The 18,217-nt window shown below is 64.7% G+C and overlaps 2 protein-coding genes across 3 annotated transcripts; one reads left to right on the forward strand and one right to left on the reverse strand.

The window, feature by feature from the left end:
* Positions 1 to 130: 130 nt before the first annotated feature.
* OCLN (occludin) lies at positions 131 to 8,212 on the forward strand. Of its 2 annotated transcripts, none has more exons than XM_050321171.1 (8): positions 131 to 235; positions 1,587 to 2,314; positions 3,728 to 3,886; positions 5,956 to 6,116; positions 6,239 to 6,421; positions 6,503 to 6,674; positions 7,109 to 7,150; positions 7,255 to 8,212. In XM_050321171.1, exons 2-8 carry the CDS (start codon positions 1,598 to 1,600, stop codon positions 7,354 to 7,356), a joined length of 1,536 nt encoding a protein of 511 aa, XP_050177128.1. In that variant the 5' UTR covers positions 131 to 235; positions 1,587 to 1,597; the 3' UTR covers positions 7,357 to 8,212. The 2 variants fall into 2 exon arrangements, with proteins under 2 accessions (XP_050177128.1, XP_050177129.1); XM_050321172.1 differs by lacking the exon at positions 131 to 235 and adding an exon at positions 1,165 to 1,228.
* A 21-nt stretch (positions 8,213 to 8,233) lies between these two features.
* Positions 8,234 to 17,058, reverse strand: NR2F6 (nuclear receptor subfamily 2 group F member 6). Its single transcript, XM_050321173.1, has 4 exons — positions 16,239 to 17,058; positions 12,024 to 12,118; positions 10,173 to 10,697; positions 8,234 to 9,601 (listed from the first exon to the last, which is right to left on the reverse strand). Exons 1-4 carry the CDS (start codon positions 16,490 to 16,492, stop codon positions 9,327 to 9,329), a joined length of 1,149 nt encoding a protein of 382 aa, XP_050177130.1. The 5' UTR covers positions 16,493 to 17,058; the 3' UTR covers positions 8,234 to 9,326.
* Positions 17,059 to 18,217: the final 1,159 nt, after the last annotated feature.

The following is an 18,217-nucleotide window of genomic DNA, read 5'->3' on the forward strand; positions in this document are numbered from 1 at the left end:
CCCCCATCCCACCACAGCGCCCTTGGGACCCTCAGCACAGGGCACAGTTTCACCGGCCCCTGATTTCACCCCCAGTTTCACCGCCCCCCCTGAGGCGGATCCCGGTGCTCCCACCCCTCCATCTCACCCCTCCCGGGGGCGGGACCCGGGGCCGGTCCCGCAGCGCTGCCGCCACCGCCTCCCATCGATCCCGGCTGCCATTTTAAGGTGAACAAAGCGGAGGAGGCGGCGGCAGGTGAGTGGCTCCGCGGCCACGGGACCCCCCGGGACCGGCACCGGCCCCGGGACCGACCGCGGCCCCGCGGGGCGAGCGGGCTCTCCGGGCGGGAGGGCGCACCGGGGGTCCCCGCGCCCCGCCGCGCACGGGGGGTTTCGTCCTTCCCCGCCGCCCCACCTGCACCGGGATCCCCGCCGGGCTTCCCTCCGGTACCGGCGTCCCCACTGGCACCAAAATCCCCTCCGCTGGCACCGGGGTCCCCACCGTGGTCCCCACCGGTACCGAGGCTCCCAAAGCCGAGAGGCGGCTGCTCCTCTCGTGGCAGCGGGGCCGGAGGTCGCGCTGCCTGCCCGGTGCCCCTTCAGGAGGAAGGGACCCCCGGACCTCCCCTCCCGTGTCCTCCCCGGGGGCATCGCGCTCCGGTTACCGCTCCGGGAGCCCGAGACCCCCCGGTCCCGCTCGTGGTGGGGTCCCCGCGGCTGCCGCGTCCCGGTGGCCGCTCGGACCCCCAGGAGGGCGCGGGGATCAGCTCGCGGTCCGGGGGTGAATCCGACTGCGATCGGGAGGTTCAGGGATTTGTGGGACAAGGGGGTGTTGGGACACTTGAAGTGGAGAGGGTTTGACTTGGGCAGCCCCAAAGCCTCGGGGGCACCACTGGGGCCCAGTGCCCACTCTTGCCAGGGGTCAGAGGGTCTTCCCTACCCCCACACCCACCATGGGGGTCTGATCCTGGCACTGAGCTCCTCCAGAACGGGTGCGCGTGTTGGATTTCCCACAGGGATTCAGGTTTCCCTGGCGCTGCTCCCTGCTCCGGGTTGGGGTCTCTGCACTACGTGGGGGAAGGGGGGTCCCCACATTAATTTTGAGAAAACCCCCCCCAAATTTTTACGTGCTGATTTACCACTTTCCTGGAGGCTGCTGCTCACGTGGCCCGTGTTATTGTTATTATTTTCCTCTTTAATCCTCCAGATCTGCTTACGGCAGCACCCGCGGGGCAAGCGCGGGCCCCGGGTAAGCGCTTTGCTGCTTCCAGGAGAATTTGAACAATGCCCAGTTCCTCAGGCCGTGTCTGGTGGCCGTGGTGGGGGTGGGAGGTGGGGTCTGGGAGGTCGGGGGGTCTCGGGGTCCCCACCGTGGGGCAGGGCCGGGGCGTGACGGGCTGGGCGCTGTCGGTGACTCACGGCTCCCTGTGCCTCAGTTTCCCCACGCTGACTCGGGTGCCGCGGCGTCGGGCGGGTGTTGACGGTGCTGGTGACGGGACCAAAGTCCCCACAGGGCGCTGGAAACGCGGCGGTTCTGCCTCGCGCCGGTGCCGGCACCTCCTGGTGCTCGACCGGCTCCGACTCTCTGCCCGTCTGTGTCCCCCCAGGCTCCGCCACCATGTTCAGCAAGAAGTCCTACGACAGCCCCCCGACTGGTTATGGCCCCCCCACCAACTACGGCCCCCCCACGGGCTACGGGGCCCCCACGGGCGACTACGGCTACGACTACGGCGCCCGCTCGCCCCCGCCGGGCTCCTACTACATCGAGGACGTGCCGCAGCACTTCTACAAGTGGTCGTCGCCGCCCGGCGTGGTGAGGATCCTGGAGGCCACGATCATCCTGCTCTGCATCGCCATCTTCGCCTGCGTGGCCTCCACCCTGGCCTGGGAGTACGGCTACGGATTCGGGGGGCTCTACGGCAGCGGCCTGGGGGGCTTCTACGGCTCCGGCTACTACGGCAGCGGGCTGAACTACGGGTACGGCTACGGGGGGTACTATGGCGGCGTCACCAACCCGCGGACGGCCAACGGCTTCATGATCGCCATGGCCGTGCTCTGCTTCCTGGCCCAGCTGGGGCTCTTCGTGGCCAGCGTCAGCAAGTCCAGCGGCTCCCGCTCGCGCCGCTTCTACCTGGTGGTGCTGGTGGTGAGCGCCGTGCTGGCCCTGGCCATGCTCATCGCCTCCATCGTCTACGTGGTGGGTGTCAACCCCCAGGCGCAGATGACGGGCAGTTACTACTACAACCCCCTGCTGACCATCTGCAGCCAGATCTACAGTGGCAGCACCTACCTCAACCAGTACCTGTACCACTACTGCACCGTGGACCCCCAGGAGGTGAGGGGGCAGCCCCAGCTCTGGCAGGGCCCCCCTGCCTGGCTCTGGGCACAGACCCCTTTGCGACTGCGTCCCACGGGGTGCGGGGTGGGGAGGGAGAGGGTTGGGGACCACGGTTGGTGACCACGTCCTGCCCTTGGCGTTTTCCCGCTGTCTTTAGTGAGTTTGGGGTGATCTGGGGCTGTGGGAGGAACTGGGATAATCTGGGCGTGTAGGAGCAACTGGGGGAAGTGATCCAGGGCTGCAGGAGGAGCTGGGATGAGCCGAGGCTGCAGGGGGGGAACCAGGATGAGCTGGGGCTGTGGGAGGAATGGGGTGATCCAGGGCTGTGGGAAGAACCAGGATTATCTGGGTCTGTGGGAGGAATGGGGTGATCCAGAGCTGTGGGAGGAACCAGGATGAGCTGAGACTGCAGGAGGAGTCGGGGTGATCCAGGGATGCGGGAGGAACTGGGGAGAACCAGGATGAGCTGGGACTGAGGAAGGAATCGTGGTGATCCAGGAGTGTGGGAGGAATTGGGATGATCCAGGGCTGTGGGAATTGGGTTGAGCTGGGGCTGTAGGGGAAATTGGGGTGATCCAGGGCTGTGGGAAGGGCTGGGGCAATGCAGGGGTGCAGGAGGAACCGGAGTGATCCCTCTGCCTGCGCCGGGAGTTTCGGGGAGGGGACGGGCTGTCATCCCGACACAGACCCAGTTTCTGGACCTTTGTTCTCTCTGGCTGTAAAAGTGCCGGAACAGGACCGGGACACTGCAGGGCTGGGAGGGGTCAGGGTGCCAGCTGGGCACTGCTGGTGCCAGCAACCCGGCTCGGGACTCAGAGGGGTCCGTGGGGCAGGCAGAGCCCCCAGCCCCCAGCCCCAGCCCCGTCCCCAGCCCCGGGGCTCCTGCTGGTGGCACATGTGCTGGACCGGCGCTGCCGGTTCCCATCCGGCCGTGCCGGCCATGCCGCATTCCTGAGCCCGGCCCCGGCTGCTCCTGCTCCCTGCCAAGGCCAAGCAGGGCCTGATCCACGCGGGTTTCTGTGTGGCTGCAGGGATCTGGTTCCTGGAAGCTGTTTGGGATGCCTGGTGAGGGAGCTGGCGCGTGGCTGAGCGGGTGGTGGGGTCAGGGTGCTGCGTGGAGGTGCTGGAGGGTGCCAGCTCCATGCTGCTTCCCAAATCACAAACTTGTCCTGTCCCCATGGGAAAATAAACCACCCTCCATTGCTTGACCTGGCCCCTAAACCTCTGGAACCCCTGATGGGCTCCATCCTGGGATGGGTGGCCCCTGCCCCTCTCCCCATGCCCTGGTGGGAGTCCAACACTGGGAGGATTTGGGGATGAAGGGAGCAATTCCTGCTCATCCCAGGGCGATGCAGGGGACCCAGCCCCTGTGACCCCCACCCTGAGAGCCCCCTGCCTCCTCCCCTCCAGGCCGTGGCCATCGTCTGCGGGTTCCTCATCGTCATCCTCCTCTGCCTCATCTGCTTCTTCGCTCACAAGACGCGGAGCAAGATCTGGAAATACGGAAAACCAAACATCTACTGGGACAAGGTGCCAGTGGTCCAGGAGGGTCCCAACGTGGAGGAGTGGGTGAGTCTGAGGTGGGCTGGGTGAGGGGGGACTCCCTGTGAGCTTCCTCCCTGCCTGCCCTGTGCTGGACATTCCCAAGGCAGGGGTGGGTTGGGATGTGCAGGGGTGAGCACAGGGAGGGTGTGGGGACCGCGGGGCTCTGTAGGGACCCCAGGGCTGTGGGGGGACCCTTCCTCTTGCCCAACCTGGCACCCCAGAGCCCAGTCCTGGTGTGTTTGCACACCCCGTTATCACCCCCACAGCCTCACCGTGCCCGGCACCCGCCGTGTCCCTCCCTGTCACCCCGTGTTTTCCCAGCCTTTGCCATTCCCTGGCACAGCCTTTCCCGGCGTGCCAGACTGGGCGAGCTGCTCTGGGACTCGCTGCACGGCAAACAGGGTGGGATCTGATGGGCTGGGGGCCAGGGGCTCGGTGCTGGAGTGCTGGCCAGGTCCTGGCCCCTTCGCTGGCCACGGGACAGTGCCCAAAACAGCAGCCAGGGGACACTGCCAGGGGACACTGCCAGGGGACACTGCCCGGCCACACCGCGTGGTTTCGGTCTGGGCAATGATTAACCCGGCTCTGTGGGGATGTGCCACCAGGAAGCCGAGGGATTTACGGCTTCCCTGAGCCCGTGTCCCCACGGTGGGGGTGTTGGGGACCCCCCCTGTTGCTGGCCCTGGGATGTGCCCTGTCCTGCCCTGGCTCTGCAGCTCCCTGAGCCTGGGGAGGGTTCAGGAATGGCTGCAGCATCCCGCAGGGAAGGAGGACTGGGAATGTGCAGAGGTGCTGGTGTCCCCCCAGGTTTTGTTCCATGTCTGCATCCCCTCACGTCTTTCTCCCTGTCCCTCATGTCCCCATTCCTCTCTCCACGTCCCCACGCCTCACCCTCGCCTGCAAGTCTAATATTTATTTTTCATTTCTCAGAAATCCCTTTGTTGGGGTTTTATTTATTTGGTTAAAGTCCCTCCCTTGCAAAGCATTTCCTGCCCCTCTGGGACACAGGGCCCCCATTCCCCGGGGTCCCTTGGTGGGGGAGGGTCCTTCTTGGCTCGGTGACACCGTGAGGTCACCCCCGGGTGAGGTTTCGGGGTGTGATCCCCTCCTGGGACATCCCGTTCCCGGTTTATGGGGCTGAGATAACGGGGTGACCTTCGAGCGGGCGGGAGGCACCGCGCGGCTCCGCTGCCGCCCCGGCGTGGCCCGGGGGACACGGCTGTCCCCACGCCGGTGGCCCCCTCACCTGGCGGCCCCCAATTAGCCGTGGCTTCGTTAGTGGGGGGGAAGGTGCCGTCGGAAGCGGCGTGAGCGGCCGGATGTCCCCAGGGCCCCCATCCCGGCAGGGACCGGCTTCCGGCACAAACAACCCACAAAGGCCAGGAAGGAAGCGGGAGGGGGGACAGACGGACGCCCCACGTCCTCCTGGAGGAGCCCTGGCCGTGCCGGGGGGTGATGGGGGTCCAGGGTGGGGCAGTGCTGGATGGGGGGCCAGGAACGCCCCCAAAGCCCCTGAGGTGTCACCCTGGGGGTGTCAGAGCCCCCCCGAGCTGTGTCTGTCTGTTCTTGTCCCCCAGTGGGACCCCACTCCACCCCATGGGGGCTTGGGGATCTGTGGGTCCTTCTCCAGCCTCCCCCTCCCCAAATGCCCACCAGGGGGCCCTCCCCTCGTCCCTTTTTCCCCCACAGCCATGTGGGACACCCCACTGCAGCTCTGCCAGGGCTCATCCCTGGATTCTGGAAGGGTTTTGGGGTTCTCCTGACTGCCCTGTGTCCCCACTGCTCCTGGGACTGCCCCCTGACAAGGTCCCGCACCCACTGGTGGGGTTTGGGGGTTCCCAGGGAATGTCAGTCCTTTGCCATCCTGGATCTGCCCCTCAAAGAGCTCCTGCAGCAGCTGGTGGGGTTTTTAGGGGTCCCTGGAGGATTCTGGGGGGTCCCGAGGGGGCCAACAATGCCTCATCATCATGGATCTGTCACACGGGACAGACACCGGTGTCCCCTCTGTCCCTGTGTCCCCCCTGGGCCCTGCTGGGGGGGCTGGGGAGTGTCCCCCGAGCCCAGCCCCCCCTGAACCCCCGTCCCTGCTGCAGGTGAAGAACGTGACGGACGGGGCCAGCGCCCAGGACGAGACGGCCACTCTGGCCTACTCGGAGAAGCCCACGAGCCCCATCACCGCGCCCCCCTACAGCCCCCCGTCCTACAGCCCCCCCCCAAATGGCTACTACCCCTCGGGCACCTACAGCACCCACGGGTGAGTGCGGGCAGGGCCGGGGGGGCTGCGCGTCCGTCCCCTCCGTCATCCTGCAGGGACCCCCAGGGCAGGGGGGGCTGGGTGTTTGTCCCCTCTGTGACCCCCCCTTGTGTCCCCTGCAGTGACCCCCCAGAGCAGGAGCCCAGCCCCGCGGAGGGGAAGGGCCGGGAGCAGCCCCCCAAGCCCCCCACGCGCCGCGGGCGCCGGCGCCGGCGGAACCCGGAGCTGGACGAGTCCCAGTACGAGACCGATTACACCACGGCCGTGGAGTCCGGGGACGAGCGGGACCGTGACCAGTGGGCCAGGTGAGCTGGGGGAGCCCCCCTGAGCACCCCCCCGCAGCTGGAGCCACCCCTGGGGGGACTCACCGTGCGCCCCCCCCCCAGCCTGTACCCCCCGATCTCCTCGGACGCGACGCGGCAGAGGTACAAGCAGGAGTTCGACTCGGACCTGAGGCGCTACAAGGAGCTCTGCGCCGACATGGACGCCATCAACGACCGCCTCGGCCAGCTGGGGAAGCAGCTGGACAGTGTCCCTGAGGACAGCCCCCAGTACCAGGTGGGGGGGCCGCGCTGGGAGCTGTGGGAACGCTGGGATGGGTGGTGGGGGAGCCTGGGGAATGCTGCAGGGCAGTGGGGGTGATTTCTGCAGAGGATCTGGGATGCTGCAGGATGCTGGGGATGGGTGTTGAGGATCTGGGATGGAGGATTTGGGGTGCTGCAGGACGCTGGGGATGGGTGTTGAGGATCTGGGATGGAGGATTTGGGATGCTGCAGTATGCTGGGGATGGGTGTTGAGGATCTGGGATGCTGCAGGGCAGCAGAGGCGGATGTTGGCGAGCCTTGGGATGCCACTCCTGGGCAGGGGGAATGCTGGGGAGGATTTGGGATGGATGGATGCTGCGGAACCTCAGGATGCTGCAGGACACCAGGGACAGCACAGGGCAGCACTTTTGCCCTGCTGTGACCCCCCTGGTGCCCTTCCCTCCACAGGACCTGGCCGAGGAGTACAACAGGCTCAAGGACCTCAAGAGGGTGAGCTGGGGTGGGGTGGGGGGGGGTGTTACACAGCTGGAGGGGGGGTTTCCCTGCCTCCCCGTGCCCCCCAGCCCTGATGCCAGTCCCCTGCTGCCTTTCAGAGCCCCGACTACCAGAGCAAGAAGCTGGAGACCAAAACCCTCCGCAACAAACTCTTCCACATCAAGCGGATGGTGAGCGACTACGACAAGGTCCGGGGGTGACCTGAGCCCCCCACCCCCGTGGAAAGAGGGGCACAGGGGGGAGGCCTCTGCTCCCCCCCACCCTCTCTGCAAAGACTTTGGGGCATTTTGTGCCTTTTGTTTGTATTAAAATCCCCCCAAAACCGCCCCGGTGCCAAGGCTGGGGGGGCTGGAGGCAGCTGCTGGTGTGACCCCCCCCTCCTCCCCACCACCCCGTGTTCCCCCCACCCTGTGAGTGCCTCCCCTCAGTGCCTTCCCATCCTGGGGGTCTCCTCCCACTCCTGTAAGTATGTTTTTTTTGGGGGGGTCTGCACCCCCCTGGGTGCCTTCACAGGGGTTGGGGTACCAAACCATGGCTGGGGGGGGGTGCAGAGAACACCTTGGTTGAGCTCCCCAGGGATTTGGGGAGGGGGGTGGGAAGAACCCCTTTGAGGACCCCCCTGGTGATATTTTATAAGGAACTCTTTGAAACTGTGTAATATTTCAATTTTTTTTTTAAATAAATGAAGTGTATCTATTGATTTTAAATTGGGGTCGGTGTGAAAGGGGCTTGAGGGGGTGGATGAAGTGACTCCTCCCACCTGGAAAGGGGGACCCCAACCACCCCAACCCTCCCCCCACCCCAAAAGCCCCAATCCCAACCTCTGTGCTGACTCCTCCCCTCCATCCTGCTGATCCAGCTCTTCCTCAGCAGGATTTATTCCCAAATGACCCCCCCCTTCCTTGTTATAAACCATCACCCTGGAGCCCCCCCTCCCCAAATCCCCGGATTACCCACAAAACATCCAATTTTAGGTGTTTTATAGGGGTTCCATTTTTTGGGGCTGGGATCACGTCCCAAATTTGGCTCCACCATCCCCCCCGCAAATCCCTGCTCACACCAAACCCCCCCCGGGGCTGTAAGAAACATCTTTTATTGACTTAATTCATTTGTTTAGTATCATTGAACAAGGATTATATTTTCAGTGAATCAACCTAAATGCCAAATCCCGGCTAATCCTGCCGCCGTCTGTCACACCGAGAGGGGGGGACCCCCCGATCCCTCCTGCCTGGCTCTGCCCGCCCCCGCCTTCCATGTGCCCCCTCCAGCCCTGGGGACCCCCCCCAGCAGCATCACCCCTTTCCCCTTTGGGTTTTGGTCCCCCCAAAATCTCCTTTCTTGCCCAAACGTGGCTGAAAAAAACCCAGGGAGGCATGGGATGGTGGGGGGTGCTGAGGGGGGCGGAAAGCAGTAAGGGAGGCAGCAGGAATGAGCCCAGGGAGAAGGGCTGGGTGCTGTTCACATCCCAAAAAACCCCCCCAGCCCCTCCTGTGACCCCCCCTTCTGTCCCAGTGCCCCCACGGGGGAGATGCTTCAGTGGAAGGTGGGGTCAGGCCCCATCCCCAAAAAGGGGCTGCTCCGAGCTCAGCCCATCAGTCCTCAAGGCTGGATCCAGCCTGGTGGGCACAAAGGGGCTCTAAAATGACCCTTTTTCCACAATTCCCAGAACTGGAGCTGGGGTGGGGAGATAGAGCCAGGGGTCCCAGCCTGGCTGGTCCCCTCTCCCACCACCTCCCACCTGAGCCTTCTGACATCTGAAATTCAGCTTTGGAGGAGCAGAGGGGGTGGGATCCCCCTTCCCTGGGCAGAGGGAGGGACCAGCCCCGGGGGTGCTCCGAGGTCCCTTGGGATGCTCCAAATTCCACAGCGGGGAGAGGAACCAGCCCCAGGTTTGCTCCAAAGTCCCTGGAGGGACTAGGGCGGGGCTGGGAAGCTCCAGGGGGTCCAGAACAGTCCGGTGTCCATCGGCGGCGACACGGAGAGTACCTTCAGGTTTCGGGGGACACCCCCGTGACCCCACAGCCTCTGCGGGGAGCAGGGCCCCCTCCTGTGGCAGACAGAGCTCTGAGGCCGAGGCCCAGCACAGAACACCCCAGGGACACCATGGGAACGAGTCCACGTCCAGCTGCCGGGGGGGCGGTCCCGGGATCGTCCCCCCCGCGCTCCGTCCCTACTGCCCCGTCCCGTAGGGCCAGTTGAAGGTGCTCCCGGACAGCAGCATGTCCCTGATTAGCGTCTCGATGGGCGTCTTGCCCACCAGCCTCATGAAGAAGAGCTGGGAGATGAGGGCGGCGGGCACGGCCCGGAGCGCCGGGAGCCGCAGGAGCAGCCGCCCGAAGCGCTGGGGCTGGGACGGGTACTGGGAGCGCACGTACTCCGTCAGGGCCACCTGCGCCTTCTCCTGCAGGCTCTCCACGTGCGCCGGGTCCGACAGCCCGCAGGCATCTGCGGAGACAACGGGGAGCACCGGTTGGAGGGGCCCTGAGACCCCCGGGGAGCCCCCAACGCCCTGAATTCTCGGAGGGGTTGCACTGGCAAGGACAGGGCAACTCCATGGGTGAGCGAGGGGTGAGACCCTCATAGTTTTCTCCGGGGGGGATCTGCATTCCTGCAGGTCTCGCTCCCAGGGAATGCTTGTCCCTGCACCCAGATGGACGCGCCGGAGTGACAAAACCCACAGCGGTGAAGTGCCAGGGAATGGGGACCCCTCTGCCATCTCTGGATGCTCCCTGGACCCCAAAACCACCTCTGTGGCATGGGAAGAGCACGGATGGGCCAAGGGTTGGGGCTCCCCAAGATCCCCCTCCGTTTCCCTGAGGGTATCTGTGTTCCTACAGGTCCTGTCCCCACTGCCCTGGGAAGTTCATCCCTGAGTCAACCCCAGAGAAGTCACGGGGGAAAAGACCAGGGAATGAGGACCTTCTGCCCTCTCCAGACACTCCCTGGACCCCAACCCCTGGGGAAACAGTGGACACCCCCTCCCTGGTCCCCCCCACCCCCGGTGCCAGCGACGTACCGGGCGTGAAGAGCGCGATGGCTTTGAGGCAGCTGTACTCGGCCGAGTCCACCTGGAGCCGGTTGAGCTTCTCCACCTGGTCCTGGAAGATGCGGATCTGGTCCATGAAGGAGACGACGCGGTCGGCGGACATGGGCGAGGCGTGGAAGCCGGCGGCCGCCAGCAGCGGGGCCATGTGGAGCGGCAGCGCCGACTGCGCCGCGTTCAGCACGAACAGCTCGCTCCAGCTGAGCCGCAGCAGCGCCACTTGGTCGGACACGGGCAGCTCCGGGAAGAAGGGGATGTTGCGGGCCCACTCCACGGTGCTGAAGAGCAGGCGGGCGGCCAGCTCGCAGATGTTGTCGATGCCCATCACGCTGCCCTGCTGCGCGTACTGGGAGCCGTAGCGGGCGGCCGGGTAGGGCTCAGCCCGCAGCAGCTGCGAGATGAGCTCCGACACCGGCTGCCCGTTGAAGTATTCCCCGCTGGGGATGGTGTTGGGGCTGGTGCTGGAGTGGCTCGGGGGGATCCGGCCCCGCTGCACGGCTGTGGGGCGAGAGGAGGGAGCTGGGTCCTGCCTGGACAAACCCCAGCTCCCGGCATTCCCAGTGCCCACAGGAAGGATGGGGGTGCTCCCACCAGCCACCCACTCAGCATCCCCATACCCTGCCACAGGGACATTCCTGACACCCCCAGCATCCCCCTATCCTGCCACAAGGATGCTCCCACCATTCATCCTGACACCCCCAGCATCCTCCTATCCTGCCACAAGGATGCTCCCACCATCCTGACATCCCCAGCAGGGCCATATCCTGTCACGGGGATGCTCCCACCACCTGCCCAGCATTCCCAGCATAGCCTTATCCTGCCACAAGGATGCTCCCACCATCCTGACAACCCCAGCAGGGCCATATCCTGCCATGGGGATGCTCCCACCACCCACCCAACATCCTCAGCAGAGCCACATCCTGCCATCCCAAGGGATGAGGAGCAGCTTTGAGGCACTCAGGGAGAGGGAGCCACACTCATCCATTTAAGATCCTGGTGATCCATCAGCTTCCACCAGCATCCCTGACCCCAGGCACGCCAGGCTGGGTGCCCAGCTGGCACCACAGCCCCCCACACCGGCTGCAGTCACTGCCCAAGGTCATTCCATGGCAGGAATCATTTATTTCCACACAAAACGCCCTCCTTGGAAGCGCCGTTACCCCGGAGCTCCCACTCCTAATTGCAGGCAGGAAGAGCCATTTTTTGGCTCCCCCCTCGCCCCCATTAGTGCCCAGTATTTGCTCAATCCCTGGTAATTAATTTATGGGCTGTTCATGAGGCACTTAAATGAGAGCTCTAAATCATGCTAAGTGGCAATAATGCCATCCCGACTCCTCTGGAAAAGAGGGAATTACTGTCCTGCTTCCAGCATCCGTCCCCTGTTCCTCCCTGTACCAATGCCACTTGCCATGGAGCGGCCACAGCATCTCCCTCCCTGTCTTGGCACAGCCCCAGCCACAGGGATTGGACATTTTTGGGGATAAACCTGAGATTTTCGGGATCATCCTGGATGCAGAAGCATTTTGGGGTTTGCAGCCCCCCAGGTGACGGGGAGCAGGGGGGGGAAAGCAGCCTGTGGGATTTGCTGGGATCCAGGAGTCCATCCCAGCAGGTGATCCCTGCTCCAGGTGTGTTTCCTTATCAGCCCAAGGCTTTTCCAAACAAAAGCCACCTGCGCTGCCGGCACAGGGAGGGGGGTGACGGGAAGAGGTAAAACCAAAAACCACCAAAAAAAAGGGGGCAAAGAGGGGGGTTTGCTGGAAACAGGGATCCCAGGGATTCCCAGGCCACCCTGGGAAGTGCCCCCACCCCTGTGCCTGTTACCTTCCTTCCTCATTCCCACACGGAAGCACTTCTTGAGGCGGCAGTACTGGCATTGGTTGCGGTGGTGCTGGTCGATCTGGCAGTCCCGGTTGGATCTGCAGGAAGGGTCGGGAGCAGGTGAGGGGCCAAGAAGGAGTGACCCCCTCCCCCAAGCTCCTGAACCCCCCCCAAGCTCCTCCAGCACCCCCTTCCCACTGCCCTGGGTCACGGCCCTTCCCCTCGCTGCTGGTGCTCTGATTCTATGGAAACAGCCATTTCCTACATTTTCCTCCGGATCCTGCTGCCAGTGCTGCCTGAGGCTGTTGGGAAGCTGGGAAGACCCCCAGGCTCCAGTCCCTGGGGACATGAAGAGCCAGGGAGCGGTGTCCCATGTCAGCAGCTCCCTGCCTGCCCACCAGACACGCCAGGAATTTCGAGGAATTTCAACTATTTCCTACGGGGCTGGGGCGGTGCTGATCCCACTACCCCTCAGGCACCGCTGTCCCCGTGTCCCCAGAGGAGGGGGACACATCCCCCAGCTGGGACAGAGGGATGTTCCCCCTCCCCAAAGCCCCTGAGAGCCTGGAAGGGGGCTGTGCCCACCCCTGGCATGTGGATTCATCCCTGAGCTCGGAGTTCCAGCCACCACCAGCCATCCCCAGGAGCAGCTGCTGAGCTGGGGAGCAATTCCATTCCCAAATGGAATTATCTGCACCCAAACCCCCCCAGCCCCCGTTCCCAGGGATCAGAGAGGGAAGACACTGATACTCACATCCCACCCCAGCAGCAAAACCAGGAGGGGTTGGGGGGGGAAGGGGTGGGAGCAGGGAATCTGGGATAAATTAAAGCGGATAAAGCAGGAGGCAGGGCCGGGAATCGTCCAGCGGCAAGCTCGGCTCTGCCCGGGAATCCTGACACGAATCTCCTCAATCCCTACACGGCTCCAGAGGCGAGGCAGGCAGGGATTCCCACGGCGCTCCAACCGGAATTAATTCATCCCGAACATCACCGCTGCGCTCCGGAACGTGCTCCCGATAAAAACTTGTGCCGGCGGAGGAGCGATAACTAATCAAGGCGGCGGGTGACAACTTCATCTCCGGCTGCCGGGACCCAGCGCCGGCACAATCCTCCCAGGAGCCATCCCAGCGCCTTCCCAGCGGACAGCCCCGCCTGCACCGCCCTCGGGAAAAGCCCCCCCACCCCCAAAAATAATTCTGGCTGCCTGCAAGTGAATAAAACTCCATCGGTTTGACCCTCACTGCGACCTCAAGGCACTGGGAACCCCCCCCCAGAATCATTGCAGGCCCTTTCCAATTGACAAAACCCACCAGGCTGACCATCACCATGGCCTTGGGGCACCGGGAAAGGCCCCAAAAAATCATCTCAGATCCTTTCCAGTGGACGAAACTGCCTGTTGGCAGTTTCCCTGGGCCTCAGGGCACAGGGAAAAGCCCCCCAAAAATCATTTTGGCTCCCTTCAAATGAATAAACTTGCCTGGATGACTCTCAACAAGGTCTTGGGGTACCAGGAAAACCCCCCAAAAATCATCTCAGCTCCCTTGAAACAAATAAACCCTTCTGGTTGACCCTCACTGTGGCCTTGGGGTAGGAGGAAAGAGGAACCCCTCCCAAAAATCATCTCAGATCCTTTCCAACAGATAAACCCACCTGGCTGTCCCTCACCACAGCCTCAAGGCACCGGGAAAACCTCCCAAAAATCATCTCAGCTCCTGCCAGTAGCTCCTAACAAGGTTTTCAATGGACAAACTGGCCTGGCTGCCCCTTACTCAGCCTCAGGGCCTGGGAAAACCCCCCAAAATCACCTCAGCTCCTTTCCCATGGACAAACCCACCTGGCTGGAACCCTGATGTGAATCTCCACAATTCCCACACGGCTCCAGAGGCGAGACAGGCAGGGATTTCCACTGGAAAACCCCCCCAAAAATCGTCTTGGCTCCCTCCCAGTGGCCAAACCCACCTGGCTGCCCCCTCACCACGACCTCAGGGCACCAGGAAAACCTCCCCAAAAACCACCTCAGCTCCTGCCAGCAGCTCCTAAGGAGTTTTCCAATGGAAAAGGCAGCAGCGACCTGGGAAACTTCGAGGCTACAAAAGGCGTCGACTGTGCTAATTATGTAATTAGAGCGGGTAATTATTTAGTGCAAGAACTAAACTGAATCCAACTCACTTTTAATATTCAAATTAGCGCCATCGGGGCTCGGTGCCGCTTTTGACTCCGGAACAAAGCGGATGCCGGGGCTGCCGGGGGAGCTTTGTTCCCGGCCCCTCCGACACTTCACTCCCCACTTGGAAAACCAACAGTTTCTCTATTGCTCCAAATCACTTCCCAGCACAAAAAAAAAGGGGAAAAAAACCCCACCCAAAAAAAACCAAACCCCAAACATCACAAGTGGGAGCCCAGATACCAGGGACAGGGGCGGGATAAAAGTCTTGGGGGATCCGAGTCCCGTCACCCCGACATCTGGGATGCAGCGTCCGTCCGTCTCCCAGGGAGCCGGTTCGGCCTTCCCTTTGTTCCGGGAAGCTGGAATTTCTCAAAAGCCATCTGTATTCCCCATCTTCGAATCATTAATCCCGAGCTGAGCGGACCCTGCTGCTCCAGGGGGGAAACTGAGGCAGGGCCGGGGCTTTGCGGCCGCACGCGCCGCCTCCGCGGGGCGGGCGACGGGACACGCTCAGGGGTGCGGGGACACGGGAAGCGACCCCTGCCCCACACCGCCAGCCTGGGGGGCCCCACGCCACGGCCACGAGCTGCCTGGCTGACGTCAGCTGGGCCCGGAGCCGGGAGCTGCCGGGAGCTGCCGGGAGCTGCCGGGAGCGGAGCCGCTGCGCACGGGGGAGGACAAATCTAGGCCGCCCAAACGGGAGCAAAGCGGCTCCCAGACAATTCCCTTCCCTTCCCTCGAAGCATCCGACCCTCCCCGGGAAAGCAAAGAGCGGGGGGTGGAGATGGGGTGCCCCGTGGGTGAGGGATGCCTGTGGATGGGGTGGCAGTGCCATCCTTGCAGCACTCCCACTGGTTTGGAGAATGCCGCTGGAAGCGCTCGGATCCAGCCCCTGTGGAGGTATTTCCCTCTCTGGGAGCAGCCTGAAGCGGGGGTCTCCCCTCCAAGGGCCAGCCAGCCCCATCCTTGTTCCGAGCCCAAGAAACTCCGGAGTTATTGGCAGCTCCCAACTTGCCAGGGGTCATATCCTGGTCCTGCTGGCGGGCCTGGATCTGCAGCAGCACTTGGAGGGGGGGCTGGCAGAGGATGCAGCCCCTCACCCGGGCATCCCAGCGGATCCCTGTTCCCGGCATCCCAACGGATCCGTGCCCGAGCTCCCGGCACCTCCGGCCGGATCGGTCCTGCCGCCGCCCGGCGCGTTGTGCGGGGGCAGCGGCCGTGACCGGAGTGACTCACGGGCACAATTAATGCCGGAGCAGCGGCGGGCGAGGATGACGAGGATCCGGACACCGGCTGTGCCCGAGGGCCCCGGGAACAGGGAACGCAGCACACGCAGCCCAAGGGCCAGGGGGCTGCTGGTGTGGGGTGAAGGGCACGGAGGGGCCCCGGCACTGTGCTGGGGGGACACTGAGATGTCCTGGGGGGATCCCTGTGCTGTACTGGGGGGACACTGTACTGTACTGGAGATGATCCCTGTGCAGCTCCAGGGGATCCCTGTGCTGTACTGGAAGGGACCCCTATGCTGCTCCAGTGGATCCCTGTGCCATACTGGGGGACACTGTGCCATCCTGGAGGGGATCCCTGTGCTACACCAGAGACCCCTGTGCTACACTGGGGGGCCACTGTGCTGGACTGGGGGAGGTCATCTGTGCTTTACTGGGAGGACCCTCGTGCTGCACCAGGAGACGCCTGTGCTCTGCCGGGAGACGCCAGGGCTGTACCGAGGGGGAACCTCGGTGCTGCTCCGGGGACCCCCGAGCCGTACCGGGCACCCTGTGCTGCACTGTGGGCCACCGATTGTACCCGGGGACCCCCACCCTGTACCAGGGCCCCCTGTCCGGCCACACCGGTGCCCCCGTTCCTGCTGCAGCGAGGCCACCACGCAGCCACAGCAGGGCCAGCGCAGAGGCCACTGCAGAGCCACACCAGTGACCCGCACCGGTGCCACCGGCGACCACCCTCCGACCCGCCACCGCGCCGCTGCCCTACCCCAGGAAGGGGACGGGGACGACGACCCCCCCTCCCCAGGCGCCCCCAAAACCCCCCGGTACCTGCAGGTGTAGCTGAGGTTCCTGCGGATGCTGCGCTTGAAGAAGCTCTTGCAGCCCTCGCAGGTGAAGACCCCGTAGTGCTTCCCGCTGGACTTGTCCCCGCACACCACGCAGTCCACGGCGGCCCCGGCCCGCTCCTCCTCGCCGTGCTCCGCGTCGCTGCCGCCGCCCGCGGGGGACGCCGCCTCCTCCCCGCCGCCGCCGCCGCCGCCGCCGCCGTTGGGCTCTCCCCATCCGCCGGCCACCATGGCCATGGCTCCGCGGGGCTCGGCACCGGCCGCGGGGCTCAGCGCCGGCCCCGCCGCCGCATCGAGCGGAGCCGCCCCGGTGCCTCCCGCAAACGAGTTCGGCAAGTTTTTGTTTTTGGTTTTTTTTTTTTGGTCGAGCGGCGGCCGGTTTGGGATTTTCACGGTTATTTTCTTTTTTCTTTTTCTTTTTTTTTTTTGGCTTTTTTTTTTTTTTTTCGGTTCGCCCTCCCCTATCGCCGGGATCCCTTTCGCCCAGGGATTCGTTTATCCCAGCGATTTCTCCTCCTCCTCCTCCTCCCCGCCCCGGTTAACGGGGGGGACCCCGCGGAAACTTTGCGGCGGCGGGCGCGGGGCGCGGCGCATCCCCCCGCGGGGACCGGCCGCATGCGGGGGCCGCTCCCGCCCCCGGTGGCTCCTCCGCTCCGCGGCACCGGCTGGAAGGAGGAGGAGGAGAGGAGGAGGAGAGGAGAGGAGGAGGAGGGAGGGGGCGGCGCTGCCCCGACCCGCCCTCGCCCCCCCGGGCCCCGCCGCCGCACGCAGCCCGGTCCCGGTGCGGGTGCGGGTGCGGCGGGACCGGCTCCGCCGAGCCCCGGGGCTCTCCCCGCCTCCCGTGAAAGAGCAAAGTTCAGCCGCTGCCGCGGTGGCCGCCCTGGATGCTCCTCCCCGTCCTCCTCCCCTTCCGCTCCCGGGTCCTGCCCCGGTCCCGGCCCCGCCGCCGCACCGGGCCGCCCCCGCCGCCCCTCGCGCCCCGCGCGGCCCCGCAGCCCCGGGCGGGGCCGTAACCGGCGCCCTGGGCCCGTGGTCCCGGCGGTCCCGGCGGTGGCAGAGCCGGGCATGGCCCCGGTGCGGTGCCGTGGTGATGGAGCTGGAGGTTTGGCCACCGGAGGTGGCTGGATGTGGCCCCTCCCGGTCCCCCGCTGCATTTTGGGCACCAGAGCCCTTGGCTGGCACCGGGAGAGCTCGGCACCTCCTGCTGCACTGAGAGCCCGGGATTGTGGTGGGAGGCTGGCACTGGAACAGGAGCCCAGCATGGCACTGGGATCCCAGCATCAAACTGGGATCTTGTACAACTGATGTTGGTACTGGGAGCCCAGCACAGAACTGGGAGTCTGGCATTGCTCTGGGAGCCCCACACTGGACCAGGAGCCCAGTGTGGCACTGGGAGCCCCACACTGGACCAGGAGCTCAGTGTGGCACTGGGAGCTCCACATCCCACTGGGAGCCTGGCATGGCTCTGGGATTCCAGCATGGCACCGGGAGCCCGGCATGCAGGGCCACCTGGGCTGCGGCGTCGCGGCACAGTGTGATGCCGTCGGGGTTGCCGGGATGCTGGGAAGCTGGGAAGCAGTTCCCCACTACTCCTGGCCCGTGGCCAAGCCGTCGGCATCGTCAATCCCCTCCTCTCGCCGACAGCCCCAGCGGGATCTTTAATTACCGAGGCCGCAGCTCGTGTGGGGCCGCGGGGTGATCCCGGGGTCCCTCGGGAGCCCCCAGCCCTGGCAGGGAGCAGAAGGGCTGGATGTGGCCAAGGCCTGACTCCTGTGGCCCCATGAAGCCTGTCTGCAATGTGGTTAATCCAGTCGGACCCGTAGGAGCCGGCCAGGTGCGGGCGGTGGGTGCTGGGTGCTCCTCGCCCGCCTGCTGCCGCCCTGGAAATCATTAACCAGGGGATAAACCCTGTGGAAAGGTGCCTGACCCCGGAGCAGCCCCTGCCACCGCCCTGCCGCCGCC

This window comes from Myiozetetes cayanensis, unplaced genomic scaffold (genome assembly GCF_022539395.1).
Source record: "Myiozetetes cayanensis isolate MyiCay16 unplaced genomic scaffold, myiCay2020 scf26, whole genome shotgun sequence".
NCBI classification, from domain to species: domain Eukaryota; kingdom Metazoa; phylum Chordata; class Aves; order Passeriformes; family Tyrannidae; genus Myiozetetes; species Myiozetetes cayanensis.

Coding starts and splice junctions, on each gene's coding strand:
- OCLN (XM_050321171.1), top strand. CDS start 1,598: ATGTTCAGCAAGAAGTCCTACGACAGCCCCCCGACTGGTTATGGCCCC. Junction 6,117..6,238: donor GGCACCTACAGCACCCACGG/GTGAGTGCGGGC, acceptor TGTCCCCTGCAG/TGACCCCCCAGAGCAGGAGC. Junction 7,151..7,254: donor GGCTCAAGGACCTCAAGAGG/GTGAGCTGGGGT, acceptor GCTGCCTTTCAG/AGCCCCGACTACCAGAGCAA.
- NR2F6 (XM_050321173.1), bottom strand. CDS start 16,492: ATGGCCATGGTGGCCGGCGGATGGGGAGAGCCCAACGGCGGCGGCGGC. Junction 12,119..16,238: donor AACCTCAGCTACACCTGCAG/GTACCGGGGGGT, acceptor CCCTTCCTGCAG/ATCCAACCGGGACTGCCAGA. Junction 10,698..12,023: donor TGTGGGAATGAGGAAGGAAG/GTAACAGGCACA, acceptor CTCGCCCCACAG/CCGTGCAGCGGGGCCGGATC.